The 25,486-nt window shown below is 31.1% G+C and overlaps 1 protein-coding gene, 2 long non-coding RNA genes and 1 pseudogene across 3 annotated transcripts; 2 read left to right on the top strand and 2 right to left on the bottom strand.

The window, feature by feature from the left end:
* The first annotated feature begins 23 nt into the window (after nucleotides 1-23).
* LOC108825071 (uncharacterized) lies at nucleotides 24-947 on the top strand. Its single transcript, XM_018598412.2, has 2 exons — nucleotides 24-242; nucleotides 524-947. Exons 1-2 carry the CDS (start codon nucleotides 89-91, stop codon nucleotides 742-744), a joined length of 375 nt encoding a protein of 124 aa, XP_018453914.1. The 5' UTR covers nucleotides 24-88; the 3' UTR covers nucleotides 745-947.
* A 5,380-nt stretch (nucleotides 948-6,327) lies between these two features.
* Nucleotides 6,328-9,322, bottom strand: LOC108825070 (digalactosyldiacylglycerol synthase 2, chloroplastic-like; annotated as a pseudogene).
* Nucleotides 9,323-11,474: 2,152 nt separating this feature from the next.
* LOC108824391 (uncharacterized) lies at nucleotides 11,475-12,810 on the bottom strand. Its single transcript, XR_001945221.2, has 4 exons — nucleotides 12,248-12,810; nucleotides 12,123-12,168; nucleotides 11,775-11,876; nucleotides 11,475-11,674 (listed from the first exon to the last, which is right to left on the bottom strand). It is a non-coding gene; the product is annotated as an uncharacterized LOC108824391 (long non-coding RNA).
* An 11,518-nt stretch (nucleotides 12,811-24,328) lies between these two features.
* Nucleotides 24,329-24,968, top strand: LOC108826923 (uncharacterized). The gene is made up of 3 exons (XR_001945563.2): nucleotides 24,329-24,434; nucleotides 24,512-24,564; nucleotides 24,667-24,968. It is a non-coding gene; the product is annotated as an uncharacterized LOC108826923 (long non-coding RNA).
* The last annotated feature ends 518 nt before the right edge of the window (nucleotides 24,969-25,486 follow it).

Here is a 25,486-nt window from a genome sequence, read left to right as displayed (position 1 = left end):
CAAAAGTATCGTTATGTTAACCACTCACAGCATTTTTTGAAACCTAAATAAAGACGAATCAAATCTCAACGGAGGATTTAAAAATTGAATGGCCGGAGATGCTGAGTGGGAGGTGGAAGAGGAAGGAGAAGTGGAGAAGTTGGAGTCAGATGTCAGGGAGATGTGCAAGAAGATATCAGAGTACAGGCAAACCACCCTAACGGATCCTCTTCCGTCGTTGAAACCCCTCACTATCTCAGCAGGTTCCGTCTTCTCTCTCTCTTTTTGTAAAGTTGGTTGTTTGGTTACTTCCTGGTCAGATCCTATTCACATGTCTTATGACTGTTTGTTGAAAAAATTAATTGATTAGTCTTTTTGTAAGAATGTGCGTAATTGGTTTGTTTTGATAAGTTTTGAGCCTCCAGCAGATGAGCTTGGCTTTGATGATTGAGCTATCAAATACTACCTTCCTCCTCTGTTATATAATCTAATCTGTATGCTGATATTTCGACCAACCTGCCATGTCTTTTTTATAATTCTGCAGAAGCAGAAGTACCTCTTGTGTTGTTGGGAACTGAAGAGCAAGAGTGTGGGCAGAGAAAGATCCAGCTCCACGAAACGGTGTCGAGGAACGCTGCTAACATACCTATACTTGTGAAGAGAATGCGAGAGTGTGTAGAAGAAGGGATTCACAAACTCGATTCTCTCAACAGAAGAACCATTCCCCCTGCTTTCAGAAAAAAACCCAGAATCATCATCCCCTGACTGCTATCTTTTTTCTCCTTGAGGTTTAGCCCCCGCTCACTCTCTCCATTCTATTTTTCTCAAGGTTGATATCTTAACATGTAATCCAAGATTGGGTTTTCGCATCTACATTGATTTCTACTTAACTCTAACCGAGAGACTCTGAGGTTTGAGTTGAGTATTCACATTATGATCTTGAGCTACAAACAAATATTATCATCTTCCTCTTAATTTGCAATAACACAAATATCAATTAGGCTAGGTATCATTATCATACACAATGTTGAAGAACTTTGTTAGCGACTGCAAACCAATTCTAGATATATATATATATTATAACTAGTCTCGATTTCACTAGGAATATGTTTCTAGACCGATCAAATTAGTTTCAGTTAGACCGATCGAACGTTACAAACCACATGAAGAAACCAAAACAAACCAATCGGGTATCCATAGTAGATGATTGATTATTCCTAAACCCTAATTAAAAACTACCTTAACCAAAACGAACGCGTACCGGCGCTCTTATTATCCGGCACGATCCTCGCCGAGAAATTGACAATACCGTTCCTCTTCCCGTACTCGTCCCACAACCTGTAACTCAAACAATGCAGAAACCCCTCCGGCGCATATCCTCCTCCCGTAAAATCCTTCAACGGCACACGTGCCGTTCCCACCTTCTTATCCATCCCACCGCCGGAGACCTGGCAGTAAACACCGACGTACATGAAACTCTCTTTCTTCTCCGCCGGCAACGAAAACTCCGTCTCTAGCTTATCTTCCCACACCGGATAATCCCCACCGACCTCGTCCGCCCTCGTTCTCATAATCCCTCCCCCGCTGCAGTGATCCCCAGCGATTTCGAAGGCCACGAAGGCGTTCTTCTTCACCGGTTTTCTACCGTCGAGGAGAGCCTCCGCCGATATGGATGTGATTTCGAGTTTGCGAGTTGGCGGCATTGCCTTTTCCCCTGACGCTGAAGCTGAAGAAGAGGAGACGAGACTTTCTCGAGGAGGCTTTGGTTTCTCAGCGGAAGAATCAAGAAAGCTTTCACGAGACATACGTGTTAGTTTGTTTGGTGCACAAATATATAAAAAAAATAACAAGGAGCATGTGGTAGTAGTGTGTATATATATAGAGAGAGGGCATCAATAGAGAAAAAAAGTTTTTCCTTTTGAACTTTGTAAGTTAGCAAGGATTAGGAAATTAGGAAATTGATGAGAAATTACGTACCTAGATAGGAGGAATTGCTTCCACCCTTCCTCCTAATTTTTATTTATTTATTTATTTTTATCGGATATATATGCGTATTAATTGTTTTTGTTGGGAAATATTTCATAATGATATATATGCCTACTATGGGTTATAGTTTTATATGGATTGATATCCTGTAAGGCTGTAAAAAGAAAAAAAAATCACGACGTTAAAGTTTACGAAACTTAAATTAGAAACGAAAAGACAAAAATCATAAAAAGATGCAAGTTGCATACATGCCTTTGATAACTAGGAATCATTCAAGCTATCATGTTGGAGATTTTGGACCATTTAGGCTTAATTATCATTCATAATTAAAAAAGAAACATAAATCCTCTCAAATCTTTTAAGATACTGCAAAAATTCTTACTTATGAAATCTTTCAAATGAACTGGTAATGCTTAAAAGATTGAATTTTGGAATAAGCTATAATAATTAACATTAGTTTACTTTTGATTCATTAAACGTAAAATGGGGAAGAGTTTCAGGCTTTCAGCTTAAACACATCGAACTAACCAAGTCAAATAGTAACCATGAACCAAAGCTATATTCAAATAAACGTTAGCACCAGATTCCGGTTCATCACTCCTTGCTAGCAAACCTGACAATTAGATCAAAACAACCAAATATTTTACATAAGAAGAAAAAAAACGAGATAATTATGTGTTACTTACCCGAGTTCAGATAACTTCAGATGGGCTTCAACATAGTCTTTGAGGAAAATATCGTTATCCTGAGATAAAATAGAATCAGTGACAAAGCTATTCAAATATTATATATATATATATGATCAAGCATATTTCTCAATTAAAAGGTAAAACCGAGGATCTTCGAGAAGTGCCTTCTCCCTCCGACATTTTTTGTGGTTTCCATATCTGATTTGGAGTTTTCTTGTACATCGAGTTATTGGCTATCACTGCAGATTCTTTTCATCGACGAATGGTAATGGTAAGTTGTTTCTTATTAGATTTGTTACTTGATTCATTTTTTGATGAATGTTTTTCTTCGAAGGCTAAAAATGGTTTAGTGTTTAAGGTTATGTGGAAGAAGTATTTGACTGATACTGACCAAAAATTACATAGCTCAGCTAGTACCACATCCTTTGGTGTCATAAAAAGAAGAGAATAGTAGTGATTGAATTAATATTAGTGTAAACGACGATGTATGATCATTTGTAATGGATGGTTCCCTTAGCCATATTGTTAATCATAAAAAGATGCAAGTTGCATACATGCCTTTGATAACTAGGAATCATTCAAGCTATCATGTTGGAGATTTTGGACCATTTAGGCTTAATTATCATTCATAATTAAAAAAGAAACATAAATCCTCTCAAATCTTTTAAAATACTGCAAAAATTCTTACTTATGAAATCTTTCAAATGAACTGGTAATGCTTAAAAGATTGAATTTTGGAAGAAGCTATAATAATAAACATTAGTTTACTTTTGATTCATTAAACGTAAAATGGGGAAGAGTTTCAGGCTTTCAGCTTAAACACATCGAACTAACCAAGTCAAATAGTAACCATGAACCAAAGCTATATTCAAATAAACTTGAGCACCAGATTCCAGTTCATCACTCCTTGCTAGCAAACCTGACAATTAGATCAAAACAACCAAAGATTTTACATAAGAAGAAAAAAATGAGATAATTATGTGTTACTTACCCGAGTTCAGATAACTTCAGATGGGCTTCAACATAGTCTTTGAGGAAAACATCGTTATCCTGAGATAAAATAGAATCAGTGACAAAGCTATTCAAATATTATATATATATATATATATGATCAAGCATATTTCTCAATTAAAAGGTAAAACCGAGGATCTTCGAGAAGTGCCTTCTCCCTCCGACATTTTGTCTGTTTTTATATTGTAATTTTGTGTTTCAATAAACATCAAAATTGTGATTCATCCACAACTTATAGAGAAGCCTAAGGAGGAAAGATTAGAAAGTAGAATTACTTGAAATTAAAATTGTCAAACATGAAAAAAATTTGTCAGCGAAATCTGAAATTGATAAAGAACTAGCTATGACACAAGAGAAGTCATCGAGTGAAACATTGTATTAGAAATGGAAACAAATAATAAGTTTGATAGATCTAGTAAGGAAACAACTTATTAGCAGTGATATTAGTTGATGAAAAGAATTTGTCAATCACTCGCTGTGGAAGAAAATTTTGAATCATAGATGGAAATCACAATCAAATACGGAAAGTAGAGAAAGGAAAATAAGATGTTTGTCTCTGCACAATGACTGCACTAAGATTTGGCGGTATGATTAAGATTATGATTTCCTTGAAATGTTTTTGGGTTTCTCAATGGGCACGAGGTCGTGGTACTGGCTGAACTATGCAATTTATCAGCAGTATTATTCAAATCCAAAAAGTTTCTAAAACAAACAATATTTCAAAAATAGAAAAATAAACAATATGGCTAAGGGAACCATCCATTACAAATGATCATACATCGTCGTTTACACTAATATTAATTCAATCACTACTATTCTCTTCTTTTTTATGACACCAAAGGATGTGGTACTAGCTGAGCTATGTAATTTTGGTCAGTATCAGTCAAATACTTCTTCCACATAACCTTAAACACTAAACCATTTTTAGCCTCCGAAGAAAAACATTCATCAAAAAATGAATCAAGTAACAAATCTAATAAGAAACAACTTACCATTACCATTCGTCGATGAAAAGAATCTGCAGTGATAGCCAATAACTCGATGTACAAGAAAACTCCAAATCAGATATGGAAACCACAAAAAATAAGGAAAGGAAACTTCGATTTTACCTGCTTAGTGACACTAAGAATCAGCGGCATTATGGTTTGAAATCTCCGTCTTCGGAGTGTTCTCAATATAAATGAAGACACCAAAAATAAAATCATTTATTTATTTATTTGTTGTTCACATGTTATTAGAATGTTTTTGATATTTTATTTTTGATTTATTTTAAATTTATAAGTTAATTTTATTATTCACATTAGATATTTAATTATTTATTAATTTTAGTTTTGTTATATATTTTTGTTATATATCTAATTTCTAATTACAGTTTGATATATATATATATATATATCTATATATATATATATATATGAAATAATTAAACTATTGCCCCATATTTTCTTGCATTGATTTATGTTAATGTAATGGTTTATGATATAACTATGTTAATATATTTGTTTAAATAGTTTATATTTTATAAATATATTAATTGCATGTTCGAATAACCCATAAAACTTTTTTTTTACCCCTTAAAACTATACTCATAAAAATATCAGACCTGTGTTTGAATATATTTCAGGTATATCAGTTTTGGTAAATAAATATATTTTGGGTATTTGGTACTAAATCATTGCTTTTAGTAGGTATATATGTACATTTGCATTAGAATCAGACCTGTGTTTGAAATCGTGAAATTTAAAGTGGTATTGAGTCGAGAAAGAATGGAAGAACACCCAACAGCTACCTTATCATATTGGAATTGGTGGAATGAGGCTTTATAACATGCTCAGCTGTAAACTGTCTTTCAGAATAGAATTCAAAATTGTCATTTGGTGCCACTTCGTCGCATTCACTACTAGCATCAACAAACTACGACCCACCTGGATATAGATTCACCAGACCCAATGTAAAGATGGCTATCGTGACTATCACAATCCCACTTTTAAACAAAAACAATAGTAAACACTACAGTTTTTGAAGACATGTTCAGACCGACAGCAAACTTATACAGAGCGGCATTTAAAAAAATAATCATAAACTAGCTCAACAGAACAAGCTAATTTCAAAATATCTTACAGTATCTGTGACCAAAAAGTGCTTTCACAAGTCCTTCTTAAAAATTGAAAAAAGAAGCTCCACTAAATCCTTACTGAGAGAAAGCAGACCAGAATGGTGGACAGCAATACCACGTTTTAGTAGTTGCAACATCAGTTCATTGAAAGGTAAAGATATATACTCTTCACTCGAGCACTGAATAGCAGCATTACTGAACACTTTTTTGACAATCTCCTCTTTGTCTGTATTTGAAACCAAGTTTTGATATTTGACAATACGTGCCGTTTGCAGTCCTCTTCTACTGATATCACTTCATGACTACCATTCTTTGTTTTTTTTTTGTCGACAAGAATTTACTCTAACACTACCATTTAAGTCCTCGTTATAAATAATTTGTTGTCGTTTTTACGCCTTTTGTCATCTTAAATCAAGTTTGCATCCGACTTATGACAAAGCTATCAGCACCAGTACAAAGTTACACACCAGTTAAGCATAAACCTTGATAAAAACAAAAGCAAAATCATAGCAAAACCAATATGATATGTGTAACCTAATTGCCATGTCACTATCAAAACATTCCACCAAGCTTTAGAATGATTCGTTAAATACATCAGAGAGAGAGAGAAAAAGACACATAGGTATTTTCAGATAAAATACAACACATTTTTTATACAACAGTCAATCTTGCTTGAGACTATTCCGGGAAGGCGTCTTGAGAGTCAAGCCAAGATCTTTGCACCGCTCTTCATCTGGCTGCAAGCTTCCAGGGATAGCACCAAACGCTGTTCTTGAAGTTTCAAACCCAGACGCCAAGAAATGTATGTACGCAGACATGTCCTCCAAGTTTTTCCCAACACTAATAGAAGATGCCGCAAACAGACTTCTGTTTAGAAGAGGCTCTTATAAACCGTTGCGTAGCAGCTTCCCATGATAGTTCATGCCTCTGTTGCTCTGTTAGTTGTGATGGTTGTTCCCCAAGTGCCTTGAGTGTGGCTCTAACGAAACCTTTTCCATCGTCATAGACTCGCAGTTGGGAAACTGTTTGAAGAACTCGTTTGATGTGTGATCTGCGCATACTACTATTTTTCCCATCGCCAAGGCTTCTGCGGTTGTTGTGCAGACCACGTCTGTTGTGCTGGGGTTGAGAAACACTTTATAGCTGAAAGTAAGTAACAGAAGACATAATAATCACTATAAACAGAACCCAATAGACTGCAATGATAATGCTTCGATTCTATGTTACAAGCATGATGCACAGTCGAGGTTATTAAACTTAAAGACGTACTTGTGAAATAAAGGGTCGGCGTGATCACGTCCAGGGTAAACATTAACCGTCAGGTCGAGTTTTCGGGCTGCTTCTTTGATCTCTTCAGAGTCCTCTCCACTACCATATAAATCTGACCCGGTAAGAACTGATCCAAATAGATCTGATCCGGTAAGAACTGTTTTGTACCCGACTTAAAAATATGTATTTACAAGTACTTTTGGGATCTAAATTTATTTAATCCGAAAGAACCGGAACCGAAATGAACCGACCCCAAGAGACCCAAACCCAGAAAACTCCGACCCAAATAGACCCAAACCGATAATAACTGATTTGTACCCGACCTAAAAACAAGTATATTCAAAAACTATGTTTTTATTCTATTTATATGTATATATATATATAAATTATTTTGATTTATTTGCAATATCTTTTGCGTTATTATTTTATAGCATTTTTAAGTAATATGAGGTTTTAAAATTTAGAGTTTAAAATGTTTTATCTTAGCTATTAATAGTTTAATTTAAATTATTTTTCAAAATTTTAGATATATGATAAATATTGACTAAATATAGTATGTCATGTCTTTTTCAAATCTTAAATACCCAAATACGATCCTGACCCGATATGGACTTGAAAATTACGGGTATTTTACAAGTATTAGAATTATAGATCCGAACTGATCTGGACTCGACAAGACCCGATCAAAAATTGCTTCGACCCTTCCTCCTAATTTTTTTATCGGATATATATGCATATTAATTGTTTTTGTTGTGAAAGATTTCATAAAGATATACTATATAATCTCTTTAAATTAATACTCGATAAATTAATATACACTAAAAATCCCTATAAATTTATATAATTTTATTGTACCAAATTGAATTTTTGGTTCAATTAGTATATCGATAAATTAATAATCTCTATAAATTAATAAAAATTGTAGTTTGGCTGTAGTCCCAACATTATTAATTTATAGCGGTTTCATTGTATATGCCTACTTATGGGTTTTCGTTTTATATGGGTAGTAGATATTGTTAAAAAAAAATCACGACTTTATAGTTGGGAAAACATGATGGTGGAATGTTTTCCGAAACTTAAATTAAAAACGAAAAAGAGGGAAATCATTAAAAGATGTAAATTGCATAAGTAGGGATCAAGCTATCATGTTGTTTTGGTGAGTTGGTATGATTGCTTTGGTTTTGGGTTATATGCTGCCTAGCTTGTTTCTCTTTTATCTTTGTGCGAATCACTTTTCTAAAGAGAGCATTTGGATGAAGGTGTGTTAATAGGCTCTAAAGTTAAATCCACTGAATCCCCTTTGAGTAATCTTGGCAGCTTCCTTATTTTGAAATGGTTTGTAACTTTCAGGGATCATGCAAGTTGCTATGACTGATCAGAACCCAAATGTTTATAACCAGGGAATATGCTACTAAGAAGTTGTGGCATTCTCCTCTCATAAGTGAGCAATTCCACTAATTCTTAATATGAGTTCTAAGGAGCAGCCTTCCTGGCAAGAGCTTGGCAATCGATTTCGGCCCACTTACTGCCTTGATCCCTTTGTGCCTGAACGAAAATCAATTCCGCTTCTCTAATCCCCAAGTTTCTTAATAGTCGGATCTAGATAACTAATTATATACGCCACCTAACATGTAAACAAGAACAAACCTTGAACTCACGGAATTGTTTGCCAATGCGACCATGGATTTGCGTGGAGATTTTGGACTATTTAAACTTAATTATCATTCTCAATAAAAAGCCTTAAACTAATTCACTTAAGACTTCCTAAAATAACAAGAGAAATTTTTGAGCATGGGTAATGAATCAAGGAAATGAATATATTAATGCTTAACAAATTTTTTCCATAGGTCCATATTTCTATTGAGCCGGCTCTGTCTACACTTAAACTAAAAACGAAAAAAGAGAAATCATAAAATGATGTAAGTTGTTGCATACATATATACCTTTGATACTAGCAGGGTAGGAATCAAGCTATCATGTTGGTCTTGATACTATGATTGCTTTGGTTTGGGTTATATGCTGCCTTGTTTCTATTTTTTCTTGTGCGAATCACTTTCCTAAAAAAAGCATGTGGATGAAAGAGTATTAATGGGCTCTAAATTTTAACTCTATTGAATCCCTTGTGAGGACTCTTGGCAGCTTATTTGTTTTCAAATGGTTTGGTATTTTTAGGGATCATGCATGTTGCTATAGATTGATCAGAACCCAACTGATCAGAACCAGAGAATGTGCTACTAAGAAGTTGTGGCCAGTGGCAGATGCAGAGAATCATTTTATCGGAGTCATAAGTAAAATTGCCAATGAATTAGGAGTATATTGTCTACAAACAATAGGGACATATTGAACGTGTTCAATGTTTTTACATTAAATTTTGAAAAGTTGTTGGAGAGACATATGCTCCCCCCCCCTCCCTCTCACACAATGTGGCTCTGTCACTGATTGTGGCAGAATCCTCTTCATAAATGAGCAATTCCAGTAGTTACTAATATTATTCTCCGTCTGCGTGTTTACTCAAAATCTGACAAAAGGTGATCAAATCTATTGAAAAAGTTATATATATAATATATATATATATATATATATATATATATATATAAGCCTTCCAGAGAAGAGCTTGGTAATCGATCTCAGCCCAGTTATTGCCTTAATCTCTTGTGCCTGAACGAAAATCAATTCCTTTTCTCTATTCACGAAGTTTTCTTAATAGACAGGATGTAGATAATTATATGCCACCTAACACGTAAATAATCAGCTTTACCGGAAAAACATGGGCTTCATCCGCCGGTAATCTGGTTTTAGTTTAAATGAATCATTTTTTAGTGTTTGGTAAATAGTTAGTTTCTTCCAGAAGCTGTAATTTTCCCTATTTCAAAATAACCCAATTTACGAACACAGTGATGCCGAGTCCTTACTAATTGTAGGACATTGTAGATTTATTTCGGATTTTTAGTAATTATTAATTAAACATCTCGACTAAAGATTAGTAATGATAAAAACTCTTAATTATATATCTTACAAACAAACCTTCAACTTTGGTTCTGTTAACCTATGTTATCCTTCGTCTAAAAGATCATGATGGAGAATAATAGACTTAAAGAGAATTATAATTGAGGATTTATTTTGTAGGATTTTCAGTTAAAGAAATTTTGTTATGATTCATCTTTTGTTGATGGTTTTAATCACTAAAACTCATTAATTGTTTTAAAAGTTTTGTTATCATTTATGCATTGTTTAAAATTGATTTATAAACATTTGAAATTAATTTATAAATTCGTATACATTACTTTATCAATGTTATAATCGATTTATAAAATTTTATAAATATTTAATATTTTTACAAATGTTTAATAAGGTTTCACAATGATTTTATAAGTTTCTATAACTATTGTTACTTGTTAGGATAAAATAATACAAAAATTATCCATGATATTATTTGAAAAATGAAGTAATAAAATAAATCAAGAACAATAAATCAAAGACATTGTTTTATTGATTAGTAGGGAAACCTTGCATTTATTTTTTGGGTATAAAAAGAAAGTATGAACCGAAGATAGAAACTTGTGAAAAAAGACTAGCATCCTAGGAAAATTAACTTCATGAATTAGTTATCTTCAACAAAACTCAAAACTTAATGTAACTTAGAAATATTTAATTATTTGAAATTTGACAATGAACACACAAATTTTCTTATATCACTATTGTCATATATCAAATAATTTAATGTTTCTGTTTTAAATAGTGTTCATAATTACTACTTTAGAATTTAAAAGGGTTATATTAATAATGGTTTTAGTGATTAATAACTCCTAAATTAAAGATAAATTGTAAAAGAATCCTTTAACTAAAAGTTCTATAAAGCAAACCCTCAACTTTTTAATGCCGTTAATGTTTGTTACCCTTTGTTCAAAATATTTTGACGGAGAGTAACATACATTAAGAAACTAAAGTTCAAGGTTTGTTTTGTAAGATTTTTAGTTGAGAGATATTTTTACAATTCGTTTTTAGTTGATGAGTTTAATTAGCAAAACCCCATTTATTTACCCCAAATAGATTTGAATTTGTTATGTGTTGTATCGTCAAAGCCTTACTAATAAAACAGAGTGAAAGAAATGTGCCAAACATTGCTCCCGGATGATGGAGTCAAAGAAAATGTGTCAAAAATTGCTCCCGGCAGATCGAGTCGGGTTGCATCAAGTGTTTTTTACTCGTTCGGTCATGATCAAAGCCAGCGAAAAAGAAAGTTGAATCAACGTTATTCTTTTTGGGACTAATGAGAAATGCTGCTACCTGTACCAGTTTGAATTCGATCTTAGAAGTAGCAACATGCATGCATCATCTGATGGAGGTTTAATCGGATCCGAGATCGAACCGTTAAAAAGGGGACACGATTCCTAATTATCACCAAAACAGCACCAAACAAAAACTAAGCAATTGCAAACCATACATTAATTTAACCTTCTTTTTAATTTTTCAAAAGCAAGAAGAGCATCATCACTACAGAGATTAACATGAAACTAGAGAAATTAGTATTTTTAGTTTTTGGTTTGCGAAGACCAAGCATCCAGGACTTCCTCTACCATATTTCTCCACAGCGTGCGGCGATATTCATAGAGTTGAATGAGTTCTGTTGAAAAGAAAAAAAAGAGCAAATACAAATTTTTACTTTTGATATCGAGAAAGAAAAACAAACAACAAATAAAATGAGAATGAAATCAAAATAATACGCCAAGTGGTGTAACAGCCATATCCAAGCCCTGCACATGTGAACAGATTAGGGTTCGTAATCTCCGCCAACAGCAAAGTCTTAATCTCAGGAGCGTTCGAAGCTGCAAAAGGAAAGAAGAGAAGATACTTTAAAAATCTAACAATCTGTTAATCAATCTAACAATCTGTTAATCTGACAATCTGTTAATCAAAGCGAGAAAGCTGTTTCAGTTTTCGAATTTGATTCAATCAATGTGGAAAAAAAAAAAAACTTTGATCAGAAAATCGAATAGAAAAGACGAAACAGCTGTTTTGAGAAGACAGAAAAATAACACAGCTATTACATAGATTTGATGAGTAGAAATTACCAGTGCTTGAAGAGAATCTGAGGAGAGAGTCCATCCCTCCACGGCACTGTGAAACAAAATCTCATAAACAAAGAAAACGAAACAACAACGTAAAAAGGAAATTCAGAATCGGATCAGGGATTTACCTTGGCAACTAGGGTTCTCAGATTCGGTGGCATGATTGGGATTAGGGTTCGTCCTCTCTTTCCTTCTGTCTCAGACAGGCGAATATATTGGTCCGCGTCTTTTTTATCGGCTTGTAGTTTTGAGTTTGGACCTTGCCCGACCCCCGGCCTTTTCCACTGGCCCAATATTAGTTTTTTTTTTTTCTGTCAACATTTTCCATTAAAGGAAAGACCCAATGGGCTATTACAAGGGGAATCTCAATGATGCTTACGAAAGAGAAGCATAAACACAAACTCTCCGAATAAAATCGGAACCTTTATTTACTCAATCTGAAATCGGAAACACCATGGAAACCTTGAAGATTCACCCGATTTAAGATTGAAGAACACAACAAAATTCGCCTAGCGATATATATTATCCGCAACGGAAGTAAAAAGTCGACCAGAAGATCGAGTATATACATAAAAAACAAAAGGTTGTGGTGACCGACAACGAAGCCGCTGCCGGTCACCGGACGCGAAAACTGATCGGAAGCTCTAAATGTAGAGAGAGGTTAGTTTGGCCCAATATTAGTTTGCAACTAAACTAATTTATACCCTTGTTAAGTAAAGCTAGAATATTGTCCTCCTCTTTATTTAGGGCCTCACTGATTTCCCCTCTACGAACCGTAAACGCAGCTTTTGCGGTTGACAGTATTTGATGGGATTTCACAAGTCGTTTTAAACTGCTCCGAATTTCTTAAAACTAAAAACTGATTATTGCTAGCGTTTGTGGTTGCGGGTAGTTACATATAGATAGAAAATATAATTAAAAAGATTAAAATTTAAAAATGAAAATATTATAAATATAAATATATACACATTTTATATATTAATTTAAATTCACAAACACTATCATAATTTGTTTTATAAAAAACTTTAAATTAGCTATTCTTTAGAATTTTTTTAAAAAACTATTATATAAATATATAAAGATTAAACATATATAAACCAAACAAAATATTCTTTTAATTTTTTTAATATAATTCTTCAGAAAATTATTAAAATTATAACTTTCAACTAATTTAAAAACTATAAAAATAAACATATATTATTATTATTCATATTATATTAATAATTATTATATTTTATCACAATAGTATGTTTTTATATCTTATAATGTTATAATATACTTATATTGGTAATTTATTATTAAACCGCTACAATATCTCATAATCAAACAGTCACAAATATTTCACAAACGCAACAATTTTTAAACGTTATGTCATTCATACAAAACGCTAAACAACACTTGAAACCGCAACCATTCGCATCTGCAAACTCCCGCACCCGCAAACACAATCGCTGCGTTTGAATTAGTCAGACTCTTAAAGATAGTAATTTGTAATTAACTATTTATATTATTAAAAAAGTACCAAAAAAATACACATTAGTTTTTCAACTTATTTACCCCACTGGAGTTATTAAGTAATCTACCTTTTAGGATTTTTTTGTCTCTTCTTATTTAATTAATATATTTCCAAAATTAAATCTTAACTAAAAAATCATGGAAACAAAATTAATAAGCTTTTAATATTATTTGTCCTTTTCTATTTTAGATATATGTATGTTTGGAAATAACTAATAAAACTAGCTTTAAATAATTAACAAATAACTAGCTTTAAATAATTAACTATGTAATTATATTTTATTATTTATTAGTAATAACTAAAAAACAAAGTCACATAAAAAGAATCATTTATATAATATATAAATATATTATGTTACATATATTTTCATATAATTAATACCCCAATGTAAGTTCAGTATGATAAATGTTGAAAATATAAAATATATAGCACTTTATATTTTTAAAAACATATACAATAATTTCATTATATATTATCATAAATTTTTGATCCATAAAAGATTAAAGTACATTTGTGCTAATATACGAATTATATTCTAAAAAGTATGGATGATACAATTAATGTTTACAAGAAAAAGAAATATAAATTATAATTATTGTGTTTATAAATTTATATTAAACAATTAGTTAATCAGTAAATTTAAAATATATGTATTATCACTTATACAAATAAATATTTATTACAAATTTAGAACATATTCCTAACTATTTTAGCTGATTAAATTTTCAAAAAATCTATATATTTTTGAAAATCTTGTTAACCAAGTTTAAATCCTTATATTCAATATCTTCATAATCTTTAGTATAGTAATAATAGTATTTAGAAAGTTAACCAAGAAGCAGTTAAAATTAAACATTATACTCATAAATCAATTAAGTTGACATGTACAATCAGTCAAGACAGTTATGACTCTTCCTAACGTGATTTAAAAAACATTTTCACAATACATACATCTTCTGTTATTCGAGAGCAGTTTCTACTTTTACGAGGTATTCTGAAATTATAAAAATGTAAAATTTAGACACTTCTCAATCAGCTACATGAGATAGATTCTGATTATGAGATTTTTATCTTAGTTCTACGTTGTGTAGAAAGTGGATTCTACGGAAAATAAAACATGATTTTGGCGAGAGTTATAGAAATTTTTGTTAAGAAAATATTTTTAAAATATTTGTATATTCTAACTTCCCTTAAAACGTGTATATGTAGATTTACCTTATTAAAAACATTTTCTTATTTTTATTAAAAAAATATTTTAAATTTTAACGTTTTTAATGCGTTTGTAGAAAAGTAAAAAAAATTTGCAAAACGTTTTTAATAAAACTTTAATAAAAATAAACTAGAGTTTTGACCAGCACGTTCGTGCATATACTTTTTATTTTACAAAAGTTAACTTTGATATCATCATAAATGTTTTAAATATATCATTTACATTTAGTGTTATATATTGTATAGCTCTATAATTTTATTTTTATGATTCATATTCATCATGATTAATATATAACTCATAAAAAAATATTTAATTACTAAATTTCAAAATTTCTAGTAACATATTTTGTAAATAATACATGAACTAAATGTTAGTTATGTACTATTATATTTTGTATATAATTATTTTTAGATAATATATTGCTTTGAGTTTCAAAATAAACAAAAAGATAATATATAGCTGTAAATAAACGTTTAATATATGTTAATATATTTATTTTTTGAATAAAATATTAATAGTTTATGATGTTTTAACGATGGATGATGAAATTATTTAATTGAAAGCATTTTTAAAAAATAAGTTAATCTACCAATCTAATATATCTTTCATATTTAGTTCATAGAATACCTCTATTTTATAAAAATAACATAATTTTATTTTATTTTGTGATAAAATTTTAATTAACACTTTATAGTAATATTATATTATTAGTTAAGAAATTAATTAATATATTATTTTATAAAAAAATAAAATGTTCGGTAAGATTTTGTTAGATTTTTTATGAGTAGAATTTGTTATAACTAAATGTAAAATTTTAAATTATTGTTAAAACTGAATTATTTTTAATATCTTTATTGATTATTAATATTTCATATAACTATTCAAATATATTACATTAATTAATTAATTAAGTGGTTTGTGCTATGACTTGTCAATCATATATAAAAAATAAAATTCTAAATTAATAGATTAGTTACCAGTATAATGGGAAAATTCTTTAAAAATACACAAACTTTTGAAATTTGTAGATTTTGCACATCGTTTTAGATGGCGTTAACTATATTTAACGGAAGTCTTAATGAAATTATTGTTTATTTAAACACGTGTCTAAATTGTGAAAAGAATATTCTTTAAAAATGCACGAACTAGTTTTCATTTGTTAATAAAATACACGAACTATTTTGGATCATAGTTTAACACACAAACTAATTTCTGTTTTCCATTAAATACACAAATTTTTGAAATTTGCATATTTTATACATCGATTTAGATGACGCCGACTATATTTAACAGAAGATGACATTAGTTTTAATTAAACACTTGGTTAAACTGTGAAAAGTACACTCACTCTCACCCAAAACCTCTCAAATCGATTGATCCCTAATTCAAGATAGTTTCAATTCGAGTTTGGCATCCTAATCTGTTCCGACCTCTTTTATTCAAACTCTGTTCCTTTTCTTCTTCTTTTCGCTTTAATTTTCTTTTATATTGCTTTAAAGTGGAGTCGATTTCACTGTCGTGAAAAAATAAAATTAAACTAGGTAATTTAAAACAAGTTTCTGCTTTTAGAATTAGTTTAGTGTTATGTATTTCTTATTATTATTATCCGATTTGATTATAGTGATAATGGTTCACTCAAAGTTAATTTACACCTGATAAATAAGTTTAGTGTTATGAATTAGGCTGTATATATATTCTTTATACTATGATAAATAAATATGAAATTTTTTCGAAAATAATTTTACACTATGGAAGCGTAATGGAGAAGAAAGCTAACAATATAATCTATTAGGAGGATTTTTAAGAAATTTTTCTTTTACAGTTTAACCATATGTTTAACTAAACACTAATATCGTCTTTACTTATGTTAAACATTGTCAACAACTTAGAGCATCTCCAACCCATCTTTATAACAGAGATCTCTAAAATAGAGGAAAAAATAGAGATGATGTTTTTGCTCCAGTGTATTCTTTTATAATAGAGGAATGCTATATTTGCCTCTATAAATAGAGGAATGCTATTTTTTTCCCCATATTTATAGAGACAAATATAGCATTCCTCTATTTATAGAGACAAATATAGCATTCCTCTATTTATATAGACAAATATAGCATTCCTCTATTATAGACGAACACATTGGAGCAAAAACACCATCTCTATTTTTTCCTCTATTTTAGAGATCTCCATTATAGAGATGAGTTGGAGATGCTCTTATGTTAAACATTTTTGACATCATCTAAATCATGTTAAGCATAGTTGATGTCGTTTAAATCGAAAATCTGCAAATTTCAAAAGTTTGTGTATTTAATGGAAAACAAAATTTAGTTTGTGTGTTAAACGAGTATCCAAAATAGGTTATGTATTTTAATACCAAACTAGATTTTGACCCGCACAACCGTGCGGATATTTATTTTCATGTTTATATATATATATTTGGTTTATTTAATTAGTATATATTTTAAGATTATTTATATATTTAAATGTTAAATCATTATTTCAACTACAATAATTTTATAGTTTGCATGCTGTTAATTAACTAACTATTTCAAATGATCACATATATTTTAAGATTATTTATATATTTAAATGTTAAATCATTATTTCAACTACAATAATTTTATAGTTTGCATGCTGTTAATTAACTAACTATTTCAAATGATCACATATAAATATATATATATATATATAGATATATAGATATATATGTTGCTTCTTATTATGTATGTATTTTATATTTAATTTATTATGATCCCGATCCGTAATTCAAAGTGCTAGATTTCCTTGAAAATTTTGTTTTGTTTATTCAGTTTATATAATAAATTATTGTATATGTAAAAGTTTAAGGAAAGTTAACTTTTTATACATGTATTATATAGTTTATTAATGTTAAACCATCTACCAACATATTATATTTTTAGAATAATTTTTTTATATTTATGAAAATAAAATATACTAACTTATAAATTTAAAATATTTTTTTCATATTTAGTTCAATATAGTAATTTTAATTAAAATGTTTGATTTGTTAGAAATGGCATACTTCAGAATTATTTTGTATTTAATTTACTATAATCCCAACCCATAATTCAAAGTGCTAGATTTTTTTTAGTAATTTGTTTTGTTTATTCAGTTTATATAATAGTTCATTGTATATATAGAATTTTAATATAAGTTAATTTTTATACATGTTATATAATTAAACAGAAATGGATATTGCTTTCCAACAAAATCTTTTTAAAATCTTTGTAAAATGTATTTTTGAAAAGTAATCATTTTAAGTAGCTATTATTATCATTACAATATTTTATATAATTTTATTTTTTTGTTTATAAATCAAAACTAAATTAAATTTAAATTTCTGGTTATATTTTATGACAACTAAAATTTAAATTAATCAATTTTCGAAAATAAATTTTATAAGGATTCTGAAAAGATTCTTCAAAGATTTTGTTAGAATTTTTTTAAATTAATATTTATTTTATCTTAAATAAAAATGGAGATATTAAATGATATTATTTAATATGAAGATTAATAATAGATGAAAATGTAGTGTGACCAAGTCTAGTAAATAGTCCATTTTTTAAAAAATCACACATGAATTAGAAGTGATGACTTATGTTTTAATATAACAGATGAAAACTAAATTGTGTATTTTTAAGGAATTTTTTTTCCACAATTTATGTATGTGTTTAACTAAAAACTAACATCGTTATCACTTCTTTTAAATATAATTAACAGCATTTTTGTATAAAACCTACGAATTTTAAAAGTTTGTGTATTTAACAGACAACAAAATTAGTTCGTGTATTAAATGAAGATCCAAAATAGTTCTTGTATTTTATTAACAAATAAAAATTAGTCCGTGTATTTTTAAAAAAATTTAGTAAAATTCATGAAGGATGGTTGCAACCTAAACCATTGCAAAATAAAACAATATTGACGGTAGATATTTCCCCCTTTCTGAGGAAGAGAGAGGACGAACCCTAAGCATGCCGCCGAGTATGAAAACCCTACTTGCCAAGGTAAATCCACTATCCGATTCTGAATTTTCCCCCTTTTTCGTTCTTGTTTCCTTTCTATTTGCTCTCTGATTGTGAAATTTACTTCCACAGTACCGTGGAGGGATGGGCTCTAACCGCACATTCTCTTCATCAAGTAACTAGGGTCGGCCCGGGCTACGCCCGGGTTTTTGTTTAAATTTTAGTTTTTATTATATATTTTGTATGTTTATTTTCGATATATAAATATTATCTGTTATAAAAATATAAGTAGTTAGACGATTATAAAATTATTCTCAATAATTTATTTTTTCTGTTTTATGAATTTCAAAAAAAAAATATTCAAATATCTGATAATTTTGTTATTGGAAATTATATAAGATGATGACCAAAAATAAATGATCAAATTTTAGTTGTGTTTAGTTGGTGTGACTGTAGAAATATTTCATTTCACTTAATATTTTTTTATATTTCACTTGAGCCAAACCACATATGATAGTTTTCATTCATTTTTTCTTTAGCAATTAAAACTAAAAGAAGTAATGTAGCCCTTTAATTGTTGAGAAATACCCTATGATAACAATAAAAAAGTTTATTGTCACAAATATAGATTCTAAAAATTAAAATGACCAAAATGTTTCATTAAAGATGTAAATATACACTTATATCATTTGATTTAACTAATCTAGATCTTAGAGTTTAAAATTGGGTGGAGATTTGAGATTGAATGTTTAAAACTTTATAAGATAAAAAATAAATTTTAAAAATTTGAAAATGAAAAATTTAAAAGTAGTCTTTTATTTTCGAATTAATTTTTTTTTAAAACGAATTCGAAAACATATAATATGAATTAGGTATGGGCATTCGGATTACCGGTTTGGATTCGGATCGAGTTTTTCAGATTTTAGATATTTCAGAATTAGAAAAAATAGTACCGATCGGATAATTTAAAATGCTAGTTTGGATACGGTTCGATACCTGCAGATCCGGTTCGGATCCGCTTACACCCGAAGTAACCGTAGAAAAGTCGGTTTCAGTTCGGATTTAGCTGTATTTATCAGAACAGACCGAAATGGGTGTTGTTTATCCGACTTCTCTGAATAAACAAATCAATTATAAGAGATTAAGACATATAGATACTATAAATCTGAAACTAAATAAAAGTATACTTGAACTAACTCACAAAAAATAAAAATAAAATCTTGAATAAACTAAAATCTACTTGTGTTAAATGGTCGAAGAACTAAGAATCGCGTATTTTCGGATAGTTGTTCGGATTTCGGGTAATATCTAATCCTACTCGGTACCCGAAATATAAATGAAAGCTTACCCAATCGGATATTAAACCATATCCGGATCTGACCCAAAACCCGATTTTCGGATCGGTACCGGTTTGGATCTTTGGATCTAGAAAATATGTCCATGCCTAATCTGAATCTCTAAAAAAAATTATTATTTATTATTTATTTTATTTATTTGTTTGTATTTATATATTTATGGTATAAAAGTCTGTTCTCTTATTAAATGAGATATTTTAATCATTCTTTTTAATAAAATCTTTTTTTATATGATAAAAACTTAAAATAATGTACTTTAGAGAATAGCCCTTAATTGTTTGAGTGTATCGTCATATTGAGTGAGAGCATTCATTCATATCTCTCTCTCTTTTTTTTTTTATCAAAACATTCATTCCTATCTCATCAACTAATTGAATTTTCATTGTAGGTTAACGGGTTTTTCCATCACCTTTTGACATACCATCTATCGAAGGCTGTTTAAGTCAAAATCCATATGTAAAGCCCATTTAATTTGTACGTTTTGAGCCTGTTTCCGGACAGAGTTTACATCGGAATGATTAAAGAAATGTCAACTTATCATTATCTGATTTTCCTTACTGGCGCACTCTTCCAAATTTTCGTGCATACTGAATTTTTTCAATTCATGTTAACAGGTTTTACAGAGGTTCCTTACCTATGAAGCAATGACGATTATGGCTTCGTTCTAACTCTCATAATACCAGTTATTCTTCCTTTTTTGACATGTCCTCTGTGGTTTGGCAGATACCAAAAATGAAAACACAAAAACCCATTTTCAAACTATCTTCTTCCTTCTCTTCTTTACCTATGTTTTCTTCTCCCCTCCTCTGCTCTGATCTCTGTTTTATGTAAGTCATACAACCATCACCGCTAAGCAATGACCATACCACCTCATCGCGACTCAGCTCTGCCGTCACCATGACCCTACCACAAAATCTCCACTACAACTTTTTTAGACGCACCATGAAAACTTTGGCATTGATTCACTTTTGTTGCTTTCTATAACTTCTGAAGCACCATTTGATGTGGGACTTGTCATCTCCTGCATTAATCTTGCAGATCCTTTTTAAAACATATTATCTCCTACATTTTGTTTCTTCTTCTTAACTGGGATAGCTGAGCAGCAGCATCAGGCTGAGGAAGGAGAAGTAGCTGCAAAAACAAAGAAGAGTATCTTTTAAGCATCCATATTTTTGCTTTTGTGTAAAACAAAGAGAAGTCTTATGTCGAAGAATTTGAACCGGTTTCTTAATGAATGGTGGAAGATATCCAAATATCCTACAGCATAAGACCAAGGTAAGAGCTGAGCAGAAATATCGGCAGCAACTACACTGCAGAAGGAGCCCGAAAACTTCTTGTATCACAAAAAGTCAGATTAAACATGACTCGTGAGATATAATATTAAACGGAACATATGTTTACAATATCAACTCATCACATTTAACAGAGTGTGAACTTCAAGAATACTCTCTATGACTCCAACTTCATCACACACAACTTAATCAGGCAAGTTCATTGCTGCTTCAATCACAGACGATTCTCCTCCAGAACTCTCAAGAATATTGAGTGTGTTTGTTACCTTCTTCTTCTATCGATGAACGAACCGACATCATCACCACCTCTGACCTTCTTTGCAAGCTAAAGCACAGCTCCGACTCCCTAATCAAGAGCGAAGTCACTGAAGAATTGAGAGATGGGGCTTTGCCGGAAGATTTCAGAGATTTGAAAGCCCGCCTTTATTTGTGAATAGTGAAAATTGTGAAGAGAAAAGAATTTTGAGATAGAAGTTTTTATATAAGGTGAAATGATGAGAAGACACAAACATGAGTTTACGAACAGAATCACATTGAGAAAGAAGCATAATCAACAATAATATGAACATGAGTTAAGAACACTTTGAACATGATTTTAAAAACATAATGTCGTAAATAATTGTTTACTATTTGATTATTTTTGTTTGGAAAGGGTAATGAGTTTGCAAACTGGACGTCTTACGTTAGAACAACCAATGACAATAAACTTTCAAAGTAGTGAGACTTATTTATGTAAAATCTAAGAACTATGTTTGGTTTTCGTAAATATGCATTTCGCATCAGTCCGTTGATTTGTTGACTGGGTTTCTTAAACCACTTGTTATGATTTGTTAGGGAGAAGGTCTTTTTGGCAACAGGACGCCTATCTGACAACTGAAAAAGTCTGATATGGTATGAGTTTAAGAAAAACCAGGGAAACCAATGTCATAAAGTTTTGAAGTAGTCGGACTTGACAATGTCTGGAAATGCAACGTAAACGTCATCATGTCTTGTAACTTTGGTTCCCCTTGCTCTTTGGATGTCACTCAGTTGGTACCTTCGTTCAAGAGGACCCATCTTCCTTAACTGGTGACTGCTCCCCTCACCTTCCATTAACAGAGTTGTGACCTGGAGCAGCAGTTTCATCAGCTAGTCCACCTTCAACCGCTTCATCGCCAACACAGCTACCATGATCCACATGGGTTATCTTAACTCAAGGAATGTGGCTCCTTTTGACTGCTCCAGCACCCTTACATATCATTAGCCAGTAACAAAACAATCACATAACTTACTACCAAGTACCAGAGCAGCTAAAGTAAAACAACAACACAACATGTGATTCGGCAAAAACAACACCAAATATATAGAAGGCATAAAGAGAACCAAAATATGGACACTACAAACATCAGTATCTGATATTGATCAAAAGAGACCGAGATTGACGTAGCAAGATATATAAAACACATGACAATAAGTCTGGCATATAATACAAACCTTTGTTTGTTTGGGAACTGGAGACGACAATGTAAATGTCTTCACCACTATCCTAATACATAGCTCGGAAATTTTGTTCTCTGGTTGATTTCTACTTCCATTATGGGGTGTCCTTGTGAAGGATCTGAAGCTGTTTCACCTGAAAGTAAAGATCACACTTTAGAATAAGCATATTTCAACAATTAGATCTATATCACAAAATAAGATTTGAGTTTTATAAAAAACAATGATAGAATAAAAAAGTTCCGTTGTGTCTACATCCACAGTCCAACAACAGTTGCAAAGCAAATAAGTAAAATTCTGATATCCATAAACGCTTGTTAATCTTTTCATCTCATAAAAGCAAAAAAAAATTATTACCATCTAGATATGAATACTACACGATTATTACCAAATTTTGAGGATAATAAGGTTTACCAATGAAACAATTGATTTACCAGGAAATCCACTAAGACCATAAAGATTTGAAAGCCAATGTCAATAGACCCGATATCTCTTGGCCTATTATGTGACACTAATAAACTCATTTGAGAATACAATTTGTTAATAGCTCAAAAAATAACTACCTTCAGAAGTGCAGACATGGACAGTAGCTGCTCCTAGCTAACTCACATGCTCATGGAGTTAAGAACCAAATTTCATTTCTTCAAAAACACGGGTTATCAATTTGAAAGTAATCGAAATCTAAAGCCGTATATGAAGATGAATTAAACTTATGAAGCAATTTACATTGGCAATCAAGAAGGAGCATATCGATGGCCATCAACTGACCTCCGGAGTCAGTTCTGAACGACACACTTGCAGCGGCCGGCCTTCAAGTCGGAGAAGTGAATCTGTGAATTTAGCATTATGGGAAAGCTTGTGTGAGATTTCAGAGATATTCAAACGGTGAGAAGTAGAGGAACATGAGGATAGTCGGAAGGTTTTATATATACTTACTATCAAACTTTGACGGTTTCTCAGAGAAGGTAGCCGGAATAGAAATCGAGCAGACACAAATTGTCAAGCAAACACCAACAACCAAAAAGACACCAACTATAGTTTCGGGAGAGTTAGATATCCATTGCCTGAGAGTTTTTAGACAGAAGATGAAAAGAACGCTGTCAAAACCCTAGATCGAGTTTAGCGTTTAACTACATTGTTGCTCTTAATTCGGTCTGGGTTACATTAAGCCCGTATACAAACCACCGAAGCCCAAATCAATTAAATGAAACGCAGTGCTTTTGATAGATGGGACAGGTGTCGCATCCTGGACACTTGAATTACTGACGTGGATGTCTCCCGTGAGAGAGTGCTTTTCTTTATAGTATTAGATAGTGCTGGTAATTTCTCTGTTTAACCATCAGATATTTAAAACTCTTGTCAATTTATGTATGTAAACCAACATTTTTTTTCCCTCTGGGGTCTGTGATTTTAGGCTCGAATGGAGCAGGACAGATTCCGTGGACCATACGTCGACTTATAGCATTCGGTGTGGGATATGGCCTAGGTATGATGGAAAACACACAAATTTCATTCCTTTTTAGTTTCTCCTCTGGCTTGTAATTTATATTATTTTGGTATCAGGTGTTTTTGTACTTGGAGATAAGGTAGCAGAAGTTGAGGAGGATCGTCAAAAGGTGGTGTAAAAACCAAATAGGAAATTGAATGACACTTTTTTTTTCTTCTTTTTCTCAACATTTATTTGCTTATTCAATTTCATCTCGTTGGTTTTTTTTCAGTATGTGAGGGATGTTTATGGGGAGTCATCGAAAATCGTCGATCTGAGGCAGGAGATGTGGAAATTTTGAGGTCTCTTGCAGAAGTCATTTCAAGTATCGCCGTAACAAATACTGCTGCTATAATTTGTGTCTCTCTCTTGCTTTCTCGAATTTAAGTTGCGGCTCGGTTTGCCCAATTCTTACTACGTAAGTGAACTAAAGTTAATGTTTGAGGAGAAATCTTGTTGCTTAGTGGTGTGAATGAAAGAACATTCATGGATAGTGTTATATGATGATACTAAGGGGTTCTGTTGCTTGCGTAATGTTGAATTGGTTTAATGAACATATAATACAACTGCTATACTTTAAATCGATTGTCTTCCGTATAAGGCACCTAGATGCATGCCTATGGACTCATTGAGGATACAAAAGAGCTCTAGAAACCACAGAATTTGGGTTCGTACCCCAGTGGAGTCGTCTTCTTATCATTGTTACAGTAGAAGTCTGACAAATTAATTTAATCAACAGAAAAAGAAAAGAATTACCTTTAACTCTTCCATTTGTTTGGGTTTATTTTCTCCTTGCATCTTTCTTATTTTGATTTTGTATTTTCTAGTAACCCCCTTTTTTTAATCTTTTGTGATTTTATTTTCCTTTTTCTTATAGTTATTTTCTTGACATATTCTTGTGTCCCAAGCCATCAAACTATCCCTATATATTAAAATACAAGTCACCTATCCAACAAAATTTTGACACATGTAATTTACAATTTAAAAATATTTCAAATGAAAAAAAAATCTTTGATGAAAACTGTTTCTTTCGTAACTCATATTATGTATTC

This window comes from Raphanus sativus, chromosome 9 (genome assembly GCF_000801105.2).
Source record: "Raphanus sativus cultivar WK10039 chromosome 9, ASM80110v3, whole genome shotgun sequence".
Classification (NCBI taxonomy): domain Eukaryota; kingdom Viridiplantae; phylum Streptophyta; class Magnoliopsida; order Brassicales; family Brassicaceae; genus Raphanus; species Raphanus sativus.
This window is presented reverse-complemented; position numbering and strand designations above follow the sequence as displayed.